This window comes from Larus michahellis, chromosome 4 (assembly GCF_964199755.1).
Source record: "Larus michahellis chromosome 4, bLarMic1.1, whole genome shotgun sequence".
Classification (NCBI taxonomy): domain Eukaryota; kingdom Metazoa; phylum Chordata; class Aves; order Charadriiformes; family Laridae; genus Larus; species Larus michahellis.
Genome location: NC_133899.1, coordinates 39,320,239 through 39,335,608, shown reverse-complemented (window position 1 = coordinate 39,335,608; position 15,370 = coordinate 39,320,239). Strand labels below are relative to the sequence as shown.

Below are 15,370 nucleotides of genomic sequence, written 5' to 3'. Positions count from 1 at the left end.
GTGCATCAACATCTAATTATCATAATACTGTACTGTCTTCATATATTTTTTCCTAATAGGAAAGAAGTACCCTGCTATATGCAGGACAAAAATGACCAAACCATGTTGTGTTTGAAGAAGAGAAATACAACTCTTTGCCAAGCCTTTGCAGGAGTCAAATAACCACAGATCTTCCATTCTTCCCCGCAGATATTTTTTCTCCTGGCCAAAGGAGAAAAAATCTCTTGGCCTGACAGAGGACAAGCCAGGAGTCTAATATATAGCAGAATTACTGAGTTAACATTATGGCTCTCCATTAAAAAGGCTTGGAAACAGTTGTGTGAAATGCATTCATTTGTTTTGGTCTGGCTTTTGCAGTCTCTTAGCAGCCAGTGGTACAGTTAAATACACCCCATTCCAAAAGACATTTTCTAGATCCATTACAACAATGAAACTGTTGATGCCTTCAGAACCCCCATTCTGAGCCCCCAGCCATACCTCACATAGGCGATAATCACCTGCGTTAACTCTGGTAACTCCATCTGACATATGCCAGGGGTGTGCGTGTGGTATTTAGGGTCACCAAGGCTCTGTGAAGGCTGCAGGAGAGCACTCCCTTGAGCAATGCATCTTTCACAAGGGCTTCCTGTGCCTAGGCGTTAGAGTGATTAGCAGGTGATGGACGCTGGCTATGTGGATCTTGGCCACAGCACCTCCATAGCTGGCAAGTTCCTGGTGGCAACAGAAGCCAGGTTTTCGGCCCTGAGTAATCACCAACTTCCTTGAGGGCTCAGAAATTCACATAGTATTGCCCAGGAACATTACTTAATTACTAATTGTGTGAGAATTGCTAGACTATCTGAATACATAATGAAATACACGACCCATGTGATGGGTCTGTGACATAAATGGCACTGTTTTCCTGCCAGGATAACTATTTTCCTATTAAGATAATGATGTGGGTGTGCTGGTCAGCGATGAGCACCAGTAAAGGCATGCTGTCATTAAGGGGAGACACTTACCCCACCATCCCTGAAGTATCGTGGGGTAAATCCCCACCAGAACTTCAGAAACCTTGCTAATTTTTTTCTTTGTCATTACGTCTTAAAAGTGACATGCAGAAAGAACAGTATCATACAGTACAAGAACGTAACAGGTTATTAGGTATCAAGGGAATGCTAACAAGATGTGACTATTTAGTTGTTATATATTAGAAAACAAATTAAAAGGTGATTACTTTGTAAGGGACCTAAATAATGGCATGATTCGATGATATCTCCTGTTTGATGAGAATACTCTGACATCAGAACTACGTGCCTCAGCTTTGCCAGAATTTTTTCTCATTAAGCAGCCTGTGCCTTCTACCATTGTCAAAATATGGGTTCTTATTTGTGCTTACATTTAACAGAGCGTTAGTGGGTCTTTCCAGCAGAATACGCAATTTTGCTTTTCAGCCCATGACCTTTAAGACTGTTGCTCATGTTATCCTAGCAGATGCTGCACAGCACTGGGAACAATGACAGACCTGCGCGTTGGCGCTAACCACTGGCTGTTTGAAATATGTTATTTTCTTTGATTTGCTTCAAGCATATTATTTCCCTGTCTGCCCCACACCCATGTATACTTTGCTTCTTTTTGCTTGTTCCTTCTTCTGTGACCTTTAGCACTACTCAAAATTGCTGCTAGTTTTCCTCCAATGTCTTTTGAACTTCACATAGTTCGTAGGTGAGTGTTAAATCTATCTCCACCATGGATTAATCCTGGGTTTTGAGCTCCTTATTTTAGACTTTGTTTATAGACTTTTTTTCACTTCTGTAGATAACTTTTTCCTAGTTATGACAACAAATACACAGTTTACTGCTATTCCCACAATGCTTGCTTTGCTTTCCTCCTTATTTCAGAGAGCTGCTCAGTGTGTGCTGTTCCAAAGCTTCTAGTATGCTGGCAATTCTTCTTCTGTGGCTGTTAACTCAAAATGGCCTTTACAGAAGACTACTTTCAGCGATACCACCACAGATTTCTCTTCAGGTCCACATAGGCAGTGCGGAGGTTGCAGCTCCTGCGCGCACATGGTTGCATGGACTCCCACATCAGATGGGTGGGTAGGCTTCGCTGCAGGTTGGGTTAGATGTCCTTTGCACTTTGTCCTTCAGGTGTTCATCAGGCCAGCTCCATCCTCCAGCAGTGCCACTGCACTGAAGTGGAACACCACAGCCCTTGCACGCAGCAGCAGAAACTCTTGACTAGCTAGGAGGAAAGTCCTTCTGCTGTTGCACTGAGGCTTCTTGGTCACAAAATTTATGGTAGCAAACAAACAAAGAAACAGAAATCCAGGAAAGAAGAAGCAAAAAGGCAGCAGACTGAAAGAAGAAATACGTCCTGAACAAACCATGACTGCACTGGATGTGTGACAACCGTAAGATTGACAGTTTTGGGGGTGGTTGTGCAGTCCTTCTGGACTCATTATTTACCACACAGATTTGCTGTATGCTGCACATTTCTAGTGAGCAGCATTCCCTGATTTTTGTCAAAACAGAAAGAAAACCAAGGGAAGACACGTGTATATGGTCCCTACTCCCATTGGAAGATGATTCCCTACCAACAATAGTTTCTTGATATATTTTGGTCATCCAGTTCTTAATTCAGCTTGATTTTTCTCCACCCACTTTCAAATAAGTTAAGGAACAAGGTTACCTTGCAAAGTGAGATCTGATTGGCAAAATATCATTTAAATATTTTTTTCTCATTAACAAACAGAGACTATTGATCTGAGGTCCGTGAGGAACAACAAATATAAAATCTCTTGGTATTCGCCTACAGAGCCATTTGTCATTGCAAAGCTGGACTTTGGCATACAGTCCTCATTTAGCCCTGAGATTTGCCAAGAACTTTTAAATGATCTTCTGTAGAATCAGAATCAGATCTGCTGAGGAACCTTCCTACTGAGGAAATACAAACCCTCTGGTGTTACAATTTTTCATTTCTCCTCTTTTCTACCACAGTCTGACAAGTCTAGCTGGAAAGTGTGATAGTGAAGGCGGCATCAGTAAGAGAAAAGAGAAATGGCAGTGGCAACAAATCCATAAAAAGGAAACTGATTCTATGTCACGGACTGCTCCGCCGTACTTTTATCTCAGGCATTGGCAATAATAGTTATATTAGCATGATAAAACAGAAAGTCTTTTTGCTGGTATGGCGTCCTTCCTTAGTAGAATAAACATTATTTGTGAAGCAAAAACAACCTTCTTGTCTTCGTGAGGAGGGCTTCCACTGAGGAGGAGACAGAGGGAGGGCAGATTCACACCATACTTGGTTAAAAGCCAACAAAATCAATGGACATTCACTCCAATATTAAGGGAATCTGCATTTAAGACTAGTCATCAAAGGTCAGTGGATTAAACAGACACGACGTATACCTCGCACCTCCTTTTCCCCGTTTCCCTTCTCCTGCTCTCCCGTACACACACTGGGAGTGTACAGCAACAGCTGCATCATCCAGAGACTTTAAACCATCTCAAACACCCCACAGGAGCACGTGAGAAGGGGCTTGTTACAAAACTGGCGAAAAGTGACTTGTATTTTGTTAACGCTACAAGCCAGACCCAGCTGTAGGCTTGGGGGAAATACCAGTGACTTTTGGACAAGGAAAAATAGTGGGTATTTTTAAGGGATTAATAATGTGTATAAGGATAATGGCCGAAAGACGAGCACTAGTGCGTAGCGGTAGGTACACATAAATGTTTTGCTGGATCACAGGAATTTAGCCAGCAAAGTGTGTAAGTCCATGTCCTCTGGTCAATCAGTCATTTTTCAAAGGGTTTATGATTTTCCCTATGAAGAGGACAGTGCGGGTGTATTTATCCAGAATCACCAGGAGAAAGGGCCTGTTGAATCTGACTCGAGGTGGATGGGGAAAATCTCCAGATCTCCAGGTAATCTCCTTCACCGTGGCCCCTGCTGCTTCAGTGCCATTCTCATGAATATTTAGCACCGCTCTGTGGATCACCTGCAAGGACACAAAGCAAAACAACCTCCACCTGACAACCTGGCAAGAAGAGGGCAGCCTGCCACCCTCCTTGATCTTGCCAGAGAGAGCCCTGCCTGGGGCAAGACCCGGCAGTACCAGCCTCTGGGAAGGTCATCACCAGCCGCTCCCCTTCCCACCATCAGCCATCAGACCGCTCCTGCTAGCCGCCATCACCGCCTGTGCAGAGAGTAGCCCTCGCACAGCGGACAGCCAAAGAGCGCTCAAGATGACTGATGGCAAGAAATTCGGGAAGCAAAGAAACCTGGTAATTTAGCCTAGACTTAGTTTGGCCTTTGGCAGCTTCATGTATTATTGTGAATTTACCCTATCATCTAGCTGAAAAAATAACTTTTTGAGAGCAGTAGAAGGGCAGGAATAACAGCCTTTTGCCCTCCGTAGGTGGAATTAGAGGAGATTTTACCAAAGCTAATGTGCTACCTTTAGATAATTCTGTTTAGTAGCCAAAAGAAAATTTAATTATATGTACATCTTCTTCCTTGTTCTTATGTACATATAACCCCTTGTTATATGTTTGTGTGTTTGGCTTCAGGTTTAGGAAAGATAGGGTTTGCTTTGCCTCCAGACTGGCAGTTGTTGACGATTGGGCGATGCTTCAGAGAGAATGAGATAAACTTTTCATGGGATACTAATGTCAGGTTCTGGGAACAGACAAATCCTGTGGTTGCTGTGTTTCACGTGCTGACTTACTTTTGAAACCATCAGTCCAGGCTCCTCAGTAATCCCTGACAGATCAGCTTGTTCAGTGAACACATCAATCATACCCACTTGTTTGACTATCCTTTTCACATCATAGGTACCAGAAATAGAAAATTTTGGAATGTGCAGATGTATTTTTCTGTAACAAATAACACAAATAGGGACAAATTGTCATCTAGGTAACACTCCTGAATGGCTTCAGTATAATGACGCTTCACATTTATTTTTCTAAATGTTAAAAGTCTGCTCTCAGGGTTCAGATAACACTTCTGACCAGGTTAGCTATCTAACATGGAGGGCTGGAGCAGAATGAGCCCATGTTATCCTCTGCCCCCACAGTTTATCAACTGCTAAACTGCCTCCACTAGTTTCACAACTGGGGTTCAAGGAATGGGGTGGAAAATACAACTATACCAACTCTGTGGCAGAGCTACTATGGCCAGGTAGCAGGTTTTTCTCAAAAGATCATAGCTAGCTGACCTAAGGCTGCTCAAATATACAACAGGGCCTGGGCCACCACAGAAATAGCCGCAGTAATGTTGAATGAATAAAAATTTCACTTTTACATACAATGCCCTCAACACCCTAACAGCCAATAGCTGCTCCGTTGTAGGTTCACAATGCCCATATGAAACAAGGGTCTGTTAAATTCATCACGGTGCTGAGCAATTTGTGGTTGAGCCAGGAACTTAACCCAAGGTGGACCCCAAGTTCAATGCCCTGTTCATTCACTACCCACAGCTCTTTTTCATTTTCCAAATAAGAAAAGGGAAGTCCTGCCCAGAGAGGGACCATTAAGTGAATAGAGTTCAGTAAAATAATATGGCCTTTAACGTTTTGTCTTGGTGAGATGAACACTACTAATCTAGAACATAGTCACCCCCCACCTTAGCAAAAACACTTACCTGTCTTGGAGGGACTTTTCCCATTTAGACACAGTCTTTTTCAAAAGAGCATCTTCCACCTGCTTCATCTTCCCTTCGTCGGGCAAAACAAATAATGCTGCAGCATTCCCGTTGTAAGGTATCTGAACCAGCCAACAGGACAGATCCTCATCAAAGTAATTTCTGTAGTAACCCTTTCGGTACATCATGTCAACTTTTACAGACGTTTCCTGATCCACAAAAAAATCCTCCTGTTTTGTATATGAAGTACTGAAGGGTTTCTCCCAGTGGGCTTATGACAAAAAGAAAAATAATTCAGCAGAACAGAGAGGAATGGTCATGGTGAATCAAACAGGATCTAGTCCCACAGCCTTCCTTTGATTAGAACAAGTATCTTTTTCAGGTTACTGCACCCTCAGTTGTTACAGCATGGCAGCATTTTTTTCACAAGTGCTTGAAGACAATTAAAGACAGATAATACTGAAAACACCATCTTTTACCAGAGCACGGCTCTATCATCACACTAAAGAATTTACCACACTCAACAAAGATATTTGTTAAAAAAATCCAGTCTTTCACTCAAGCAGGTGAGGGCACAAACATTAATACTGACAACAAATAAACATGGTTTTATAGGAATATTTTCCAGATGTTGAACACGTTTTCCTCCATTTAAAATATTTAAACTACAGTTTCTTTCTCTTAGGTGTCCATTCCCTGTAATAAGCAGTAAGCATCTAAATTACAACCTTCACAGCCTTTGACATTTCTTACCTTTAAAGAAGACATAGTTAACAAGAACCATTGCAGTGAGAGGATCAAGGTTTTCCACTAGTTTAACAATTTTCCCATTTGTCTTTTCCTCTATATAACTGTTGATCTGATTCTCAGCACCAGAGGAGTTGTTAAAGTCAGAAGAAAAGACTTCAGATTCGTAAAAGCTTTTGACATCATCCAAGAACTTCTGTAGTGGTTTTAGTGTCTCTTCTATAAAAAGGGCATTGCCCAGGCTCAGCTGGAGCTCACTGTCTGAACGGTTCAGCATGCGGAGGAGTTGGCAAAAACCTTCATGTATTTCCTGCTCCTGAGTCTTTTTCAGGTTAAAGGCAAGCCCTTCCAGAATCTGTGTCAGTGTCGCTGACTTGGCACCGAGTGCCAGCATCGCGAAGGAAGCAGAGATGCTTATGGGTGAAAAGAAAATATTTTGGTTGGTTGCTTCGGATGCGACCAGCTTGTAAAACGAAAATGCAAAGTCAGCATTGCTGGGAACTATTTTGACAAAGGTTTTGTTCTTGACTGGATAAAATCCTTCTCCGTGAGAACGGCGTCCTGGGTAACGTGTCCCTTTAGGATCATCCTGCTTATTGCGGTAACGAGGATGCTGATGACCCTGGGCAAGAGTGTACAAACCAGCCAGCAACAAACACAAGGAGAAGGTGGGCTTCATTTTCCTTTTAACTGTTTCTGGAAAATAAGTAGACATACAAAACATGGCACGGAGATGAATTTCTTCATGCTAAGTGCTCCAGCCAAGTAAAATGAGGCTCTTAGAACAAACCTATTCTCCAAAATCTCACACTTTTATATTTCACATTCCTGATGCACGCCAGTCATCCCCAGGAAGACTATGCCTCCTGATACACTATTTGTATAACCAAGTACTCTCTCCAAAGAGGCCATTTTGATCATATTAACTTTTAAAAAATAGGGTAGGACTGCTTTTTTTAAAAATTTGTGAATAACTGGAAGCTTATGACCTTTTCCCCAGAGTAACTGGTAGAAATTGGTTTTGTACTCAGTACTGCAGGATGGCTACTGCAGCCCTGTTAGTCTTCCTCAATTCTTCAAATAATTAGAGAATTAAACTTGTGTTAAATAAAAATGTGGTATAAACACAGATCATACTGTCTAAGACCGAAATTACAAAATACTTCTACAGTTTCTTCAAAGATAAAATATTGGATAAGTGCAGTAGCAAAGTCTACATACATCTCTATTATTTCCAAAACAATTTTTTAATTATGTGAAGTGTCTTCTTCACTAGAAGCCAGTTCTTGCTGGCTTTTGGCCTGTTTTGATTTTTTGCATAACAGCTATATCACTTTGTTTACATGTAAAAAGCCACCCTTCCCAGGCAACAACAAAATCCCACAAAATGAAATGTCCAAAAAAATCCCAGGGAAGTCTAAAAGGGTACTTACGGTGCTACAAAAAGGATCTTGTTGTGTCCATCTGGTCTCGTCTGCTCCTTCTCTTCAGTACCATTGAACAGGATTAAGCAGAGCACCCCCGTTAATGATTAATTAGTTCAAATAAAAATTGCCAGCAAGGATGCACAGCAAGCAGTAATGACGCTAGATACTCTGGACAGATTGTCCAACCCAGACACAAGCTAAGTGGTGGGTGGTGGGGCTGCGGACGAAAGGGAGGGGAGAAGGGACTATATCTCCTGCTGCTTCCATGCGTGCAGATCAAAGCAAGAAGCCTCCTGCTGTGGGTGCCTGGCAGGAGAGCTGTAGCCATACCCTTTGAGGCTGGAGCTAAATGCTGTGACTTCATGTGAAGGCCACCCCTTGCCTGGGTCTGGCTGCGGGGGACGAAGCTGCCAGCACAGCTCACCAGGGAGCACAGCCTCCCTGCCAGACCCTCCCTCCTGAGCTTGGTCAAATAGGTGGGATGAGCACACTGCCAGAGTGGTAACCTCTCTGTCAGAATTTCAAAACAGGGTAAGCCACCTTCGGATATTTAGGAAGTCCTTCTGCTTTACTGTATACCTCAGTCACAACGTTTGACACCACATTTAATGGTTTGGGGTCTTTTCCCAAGGGGAGCAGACTGTATGTGATTGGTGAACATTCTCTAGATCTCTTTAGAGAATAACGTGACATTACCACTCTAGTGAGTCCTTTCCAGTCAATACAGCTGCTCACTCATTCCTGTTGGCCGTCACCTGTGACTGAGTATCTGGGGAGTTGGTGAAAAGTTTTCCCTTGGCTTTCTAGAAAATTCACAACAAAAACACCACTGCTAACAACCAGCACTTGTATTGGGCAGTTCCAGAGACTGACTGCAGAGAGACACGGTCAGTGAAGAACTTGTTTCCTCAGGTTAGTCTTCTGTATCATATGGAACTGAAACGGACCCCAGCAGCACACAAACCAGGCTGCCAACTCACCTTTCAGCCTGTGCTAAAGAAGACATGCTGTCTTCATATTCAGGGATTAATATCATACAGGGACAGATCACTCAAGGACAAACTAAGGCAGGAAATGAATTTTTTAGCAGATGTGGTTGCCCCTGTTGGGACTCCTTTCCATTGTGTAGGATGGTTTTGTCATGCCACTTAGCAGTTTTAGTGTCCTTCCCATAATGTAGACGTGAAATATGCAATCTGCGTCCCATTGATTCCACATTGCCGGAACACCCCAAGAAATTGATGGCAACCATCAGATTTTGAAGTGAGGATAATATCCATAATCCATAAATCACTGCACCATTGCCCAGCAACTACCATTGGATTACGAACTGCCAAAAAGTAGCCAGCAATGCATATGGTCACTGGCCTATTACGGTTTATAAAGCAGTGAATAAGATTTACAAGATGGAAAACAGGAACTTGAGTATTTCCAGTTCAGCAAGCTCTGTAAACTCATACCAATAATCCTAAGCCTTCATTAATAGAGATCAGCTTGTTTATTAGCAGTGGGGCAGAAAGGAAATAAACGGAGGGATGGCCCGAAGGATGACTCCTTTTTGACTGGGGAAGCATGCAAGGGCTCAGATACCAATACAGGTGTTCCTAGCTCATACTGGCACTGCAATATTGTAGAGATTTTCAACCTGTGGTCTAAGGTCAGGACCTGTAAGGGAACTCTGAAAGGCAATCAAGAAACACAAGCCAGCATGCATCCCCTTGTATTCATTCCTCCTACTATCGTATTTATCCTTGGAGCACCAAAACAAACCTGTTCCCTGTAAGACTGCATGTTACTGAGCGTCACTGGTATCCATTCAAGGAGGATCTATAAACTCTGCTATGCAGTTGATGATGCTTATCCATACCTGTATTTCCATCAAGAGGAAAGACGTTGGGAAGGCACCACGGCTGACATGGAGGATGTAAGTCCTGCTGGAAATGCTCCCCTACCATAACCAAAGCTGCAGGGAAGAAATGGCTGCAGCTCTGAGGATTAAGCAACTATCTTACTGCATGGAGGAAGGGAAGGTGGGGATATGAGGTGGTGGGTAAGTGCCTGGAGAAAGCAATGAGGAGGAAAGAGAGGTCAGGAGAGAAAAAAAAAAAGAGTCATTAGAATATATCCAGTCCCAGAAGTGAGACAAGAGACCAGAACTTCTGAGTGTCTCTACAGCTGTGTCATTAAATCACTGGCAAAAACATGTCATGCCTATTCCCATTATTACAGCCATTTTTATTACGTCAAGACTGGACAGTATTAATTCTGGTATTTTGTAAAGACCGAACATTTCGTCTTACAACAACAATACTCTGCTAATGCTCTTCTTTGGGATATAACAGACAATTTTGCACCCTCGGTCTCAATCTGTTACCAGAATCTCACACTTGCAATGAAATCCTGTAGTATGTTTACCTTTAAATAAAAACATAGATATACATAACCTTTGCTGAGAATCAAAATTCTTTCTACTTTGCACCTTATTCCTTGCTATTTTCTTCACTTTCTAACCAAAGGTATATTTATCAGCCTCAGAGATTGTGGAAGCTGTGTCTGTTTCAAGCTACCTTCTGATGCTGTCTAAAACCACACAAAGCAGGAAATGTTTATGTTTCTTGAAGTGGCAAAACCACATTTATTGTGGTCTATAGCTTAGACAGCATCATGGGACTACGATTTACAGCTTGACTGCATCACGGGATAGCAATTCAGTGATGCCATGTTGCCCAGAAAGTAGCTAATCCATCCAGAGGACTTCCTTTTTCAGGTTACACAATGCCAAAAAGCTAGATACATAAAAGATTACGCATATAGTTCCTTCCTTACCCTGCAAGACAGCCAACGCTTATTCTTTTATGTTTTCTGGGGTTTCTTGCTTTTACAGCTTTACATTTTATTTCTTTTTGTTATATAGTTTTCTACCTTGTCAAGATAGTAGAGGGAGAGAATAAAAAAACATAAGAATCACCCACTAATTAAAAATTTCAGTGTGCTGGAAAAACTGAGCATACTTTCTTAGCAAAGTTCAGTTTTCGGATTTTAACACTGATACCTTGTATACATTTTCTTAGAATGACATTCACTGGTCATATTGACAGTAAGTTCTCCTAAAGGATTGCCGTGGTTTAACTCCATCTGTCAACTAAACACCACACAGTCACCCATTCACTTCCCCCCCGGTGGGATGGGAGAGAGAATTGGAAGGGTAAAAGTACGAAAACTCATGGGTTGAGATAAAGGCCATTTAAAAAGTAAAGCAAAAGCTGCACACACAAGCAAAGCAAACCAAGGAATTCACTCACCGCTTCCCATCATCAGGCAGGAGTTCAGCCATCTCCAGGAAAGCAGGGCTCCATCATGCTTAATGGTTACTTGGGAAGACAAATGCCATAAATCCAAACGCCTGCCCCCTTCCTCCTTCTTCCCCCAGCTTTACATGCTGACGTGGCGTCTTGTGGTAGTGGAATATCCCTTTGGTCAGTTGGGGTCAGCTGTTCCAGCTGTGTCCCCTCCCAACTTCTTGTGCACCCCAGCCCCCTCTCTGGTGGACTGGTGTGAGGAGCAGAAAAGGCCTTGGCTGTGTGTAAGCACTGCTCAGCAGTAACAAAAACATCCTTGTATCATCAACACTGTTCTCAGCATATATCCAAAACATAGCCCCATACTAGCTACTACGAAGAAAATTAACTCTATCCCAGCCAAAACCAGTACAAGAACCATCCTAGAAGATCCTTCTCATTTTCCACTAACTCCAGCCTCCATTTTAACTCACGTATCTCCATCAGGGAACCCAGATGTGTTCATTCTTTCATGCAGCTTTTGCTTCATCTCTTTTCAATAAATTCATTCTTCATGTACAAATCTTGATAGTTGAATTTTAAATATAAAAGTTGAGGAAAAGCAAACACAAGATGTATTGTAGTCAAAAGGATTTTGTCTTGTGGATGTGGCATGCTCACGTGTTTGCTTTGTTACTTGCTGCTGAACCATAGGCAGGAGAATGTCATCTGGCACATTTTCCTTATCAAATACCAGCTTCAAAAGGAATACAGTGTCAATTATGAAGATACTAATTTTTTTTTGGACTGTATTGGTAAAGAATTCCACCATCTTCTTGGAAAAGAGCATTAGTATAGATGAGAGCCTGAGACAGGACGGAGAACTATGTTAATGCACAGCAAAGAGCAGCAGCCAGGTCAACACACGCGTCCCTCTCTGCAAGCTCCCAAGCATCTGGCTCCTGAGCAGGAGCCCCAGGCTACATCAGGTATCGAAATGCCCCACATGAGGTGTTCAGCACCTCTGAATGGGAGCACACTGGTGGGGAGCTGCATTTAGGGGTCTGAAGGCAACTGCACCTTCTTCCCCTCAATTTCAAACCAAGGCTCTTGTCCTGTGGTTGTCTCATATGGCTGCATAGTCAAGCAGTAAAACAGGGCAGGGCACACCATTTTCTTTTTGAACTCAGCAGTACTAATCTTTTGCTTACTAACCTAGTGGAGCACTTGGCTACTTCATCTGGATACAAGACCCTCAAGTGTTACCAACTGTTCTACCCTACCCGAGATAATCAGACCCAAATCATCTACTTGGCAGAGGAATAGCTCATCTTCAGGCTGCAAGAGGCTGATGAGAAAGTGAAGGGAAAGACAATTCCCAGCCTGCCTTCTGAAGATCTTCTGCTTAGAAATCAAGCAAAATATAAAAACTACTTACCTGATAATGTGTACATAATTGTGTGTGAACAACTCTGTTTTCATCTACCTGTGAAAGATGTAATTTTTATGTATGTAAGTACATACACACCTATAGGTATTCATAGTACTGGAAAAAGATCAACTAGTATGATGTGCTAATCTAATAATGCAAGAACAAGCCTAGGGGATAGGAAACAGGTTTCCCTCCAAGGACAGTTCAAATAGAAGAAGAAACAAAAGCCCTAGGAATTGTGTTTGAACGCGATACCTGATTGCATAAGATGTGCAAGTGTTATTGATTCTAGTCATGTGAATAGTGTGTGAGTAGTTCCGCTAAAGATAATCATTATCTTTGCTAAATCAGAACCTGTGGCAATAATTAATGCACTATGTTTTGAATTGAAAAAAAACTGAAGAAATGCTATCTCAAATGAATTGTGATGTTCTGATAAGATAACAATAACTTCACAACACTTTTTTCAGAGCTTTGAAGACTTACAGATTTACTAGATTTTATATGCAATTGTTTTAAACCGATTCTTGCTAAAAGCTAGTTAAAATGAGAGTTTTTTCCATCCTGATATGAAGTGATGTAAAAATAAAAAAATTTAAAGTTTATTTACCAGGATTTTGTTGAAAAACCTGAAAAACACTGTCAAGTGCAAATGAAAGGAAAAAAATGTATGTTAAAATTACGGTAATGTAATAAGTTGATTAGGCTGTAAATGCCCAGACATTAACTCTTTCAGAGAATCCATCATTAGAAGAGAATGTGGCTTTAGTGATCATTATTATTTTATTTTCAGTTAGATGTAGACTCCTTCCAGCAAGCTGTGGTGAGGTAGAATTCCCTGTCTTTACCTTCAAAACCTTGAAGTATTATGATGGTTTAGTATCCAGCTCCTTTATAGACAAACTATCCTATCATCGACTTCAGTAGCATCCAACTGACAACCTGGCCTGAAGAAATTAATGAGATTAAAAATCTGAGCCTACCCCTCTGTTTTGCTCTAATGCAGATTAAGAGCACAAAGTCAACGTATGGTACTGATTCTCAGCACACATGAAATTTTCATAGTACAAACATTCATGAACTTTTTTTTTTTCAAGCTGTACCCCTAGAAAAAAGACAAAAAAACCTTAAAACCGACTCAGAGGAAATACAGCACCACTCACTACGCTGATGCAGACAAGACAACGCAGAACATTTAGCAAACTGTTTTGCAAGCAATGGAGTTAATAAAGCGCATAGTTTACTAAGGATTTATAGCTTTCCTCACCAAAACAACCACAGCCTCCAGGATGACTCCTGCCAGACAGGAGAGCAGAGCTAAGACTACTAGGGCTAGGGCTAGGGCTGGCGCTTGGGCTACCTGCTAGGCACTCACTGCCTGCTGCGACCGGCAGAATTTAAAGCAGCTGAGTCCTGCCTGCCTTCCCCACAGCAGGCACAAACTTGGATTTCACTGATTTTCAGAAAGTAGCATAATGGTTTTTCAATCTCCTACCTCTCTGTTAAGCCTGACTGAAATTTGCCAGTGAGCTGCAATGTTGTGGAGGGTAGCTAAGAGAAGGCAAGTGGCTACAAACATGAAAATTTGATGCTGTTTCCTTTGGAAACCAAGATGGTTGTTTTATTTGCTTTGTGTTTGAGGTTATATGAGTCACACTTTCTCAGTTTTTACAGTTCATGTGACCCCATTTCTCGCTAGCTATCATGAATATTTTCATCATCCTTACATTTACTTATTAAAAAAACCCCAATTTATTATATATTACCTTTTTAATAATGATGCATCTCCATTTTTCTCATCATTAGCTTTTTTTTTTACGTCCTCTCCAGGAATAGCTTGCAGACAGTCCAACACCTGGTGGAGTGATTTAGCAGTGCAAGGTGGATGAAGAGTAGGTTTGCTAAACGCTGAAACTCTTTTATAACATTTTAAGACCAGACTGGATATTCCAGATCACCATACATTTCAACTGTGATCCTGTGTCATTTACTAATAGGTAGCATTGGAGGAGAGAACTTTAAAAATCAATTTCTAAAAGCATAAAGCTCCTGAATCTAAGCTTCTCTCTAGTTACCTGCAAAACCTACTGAAGAACTGTGGTAAAATTGGTTTGAGCAAATAGTCAGTTAGTAAATCCAGCGAGTCTATGTAAAAGCGTGAGACAGAAAAGACATTTGCTTAGATGAAGTAATAGTGACTGGGCAGCATTGTGATCCAGAATCCACCTTGGTAAAGAGCACAGGCTATACCTCCGCATGTAATCGATCTGGAGCAGAACAGCCCAGCAGTCCTTCAAACTTAAGCTGTTGTCTGATTCTAAGGGAGAGACATTGAGCCTTAAACTAGAGTCCTGCAGAAGCACTTTGGAAAGGGTTTTCCAAGTGTTGACAGTGAATTACAGAACTGGAAAATGATGAAATTTTGCATCTTTGACCTGTTTTTCATTGTATGCTTTGGACAGAAAGCGGTTTGCTTACCAGAGAAATGCAGCTGACCTCAGTTTCCACTGCTTTACACTCAGTACAAAAGCTACAGTTATGGACAGATAGCACTAAGCATTCACTTTGCCCACGCAGAAATAAATTTCTAAAGTAGAAGGCACCTGTTTACAGGTTAGATTTATCTCAGGTCAGTGCCTAGGTAATGGAAGAAGGACACAAATATGGGCTTTCTAAAGCCCAAAGTACAGAGTCTGTCCATCGCACCTGGGTAAACACAGGTCTTTTCCAACCTTTCCTATTATATTAGCTCACATCTTCCCTCAATAAGAAAAGCCTGGGGTTGGCAGTGCAAGAGGTGGTTGAGAGCTCAAGAACTTTTATTGAGTTTCCTTGGGCTGGGGCTGAACACTCTCCCC

The 15,370-nt window shown here is 41.8% G+C and overlaps 1 protein-coding gene across 1 annotated transcript; it reads right to left on the bottom strand.

Annotated features, from left to right (window-relative positions):
• Positions 1-3,077: 3,077 nt before the first annotated feature.
• On the bottom strand, positions 3,078-7,895 carry LOC141742261 (alpha-1-antitrypsin-like). The gene is made up of 5 exons (XM_074584119.1): positions 7,809-7,895; positions 6,382-7,071; positions 5,629-5,899; positions 4,715-4,862; positions 3,078-3,985 (listed from the first exon to the last, which is right to left on the bottom strand). The coding sequence occupies exons 2-5, from the start codon at positions 7,052-7,054 to the stop codon at positions 3,779-3,781; spliced, it is 1,299 nt and encodes a 432-aa protein (XP_074440220.1). The 5' UTR covers positions 7,055-7,071; positions 7,809-7,895; the 3' UTR covers positions 3,078-3,778.
• Between the last annotated feature and the right edge of the window lie 7,475 nt (positions 7,896-15,370).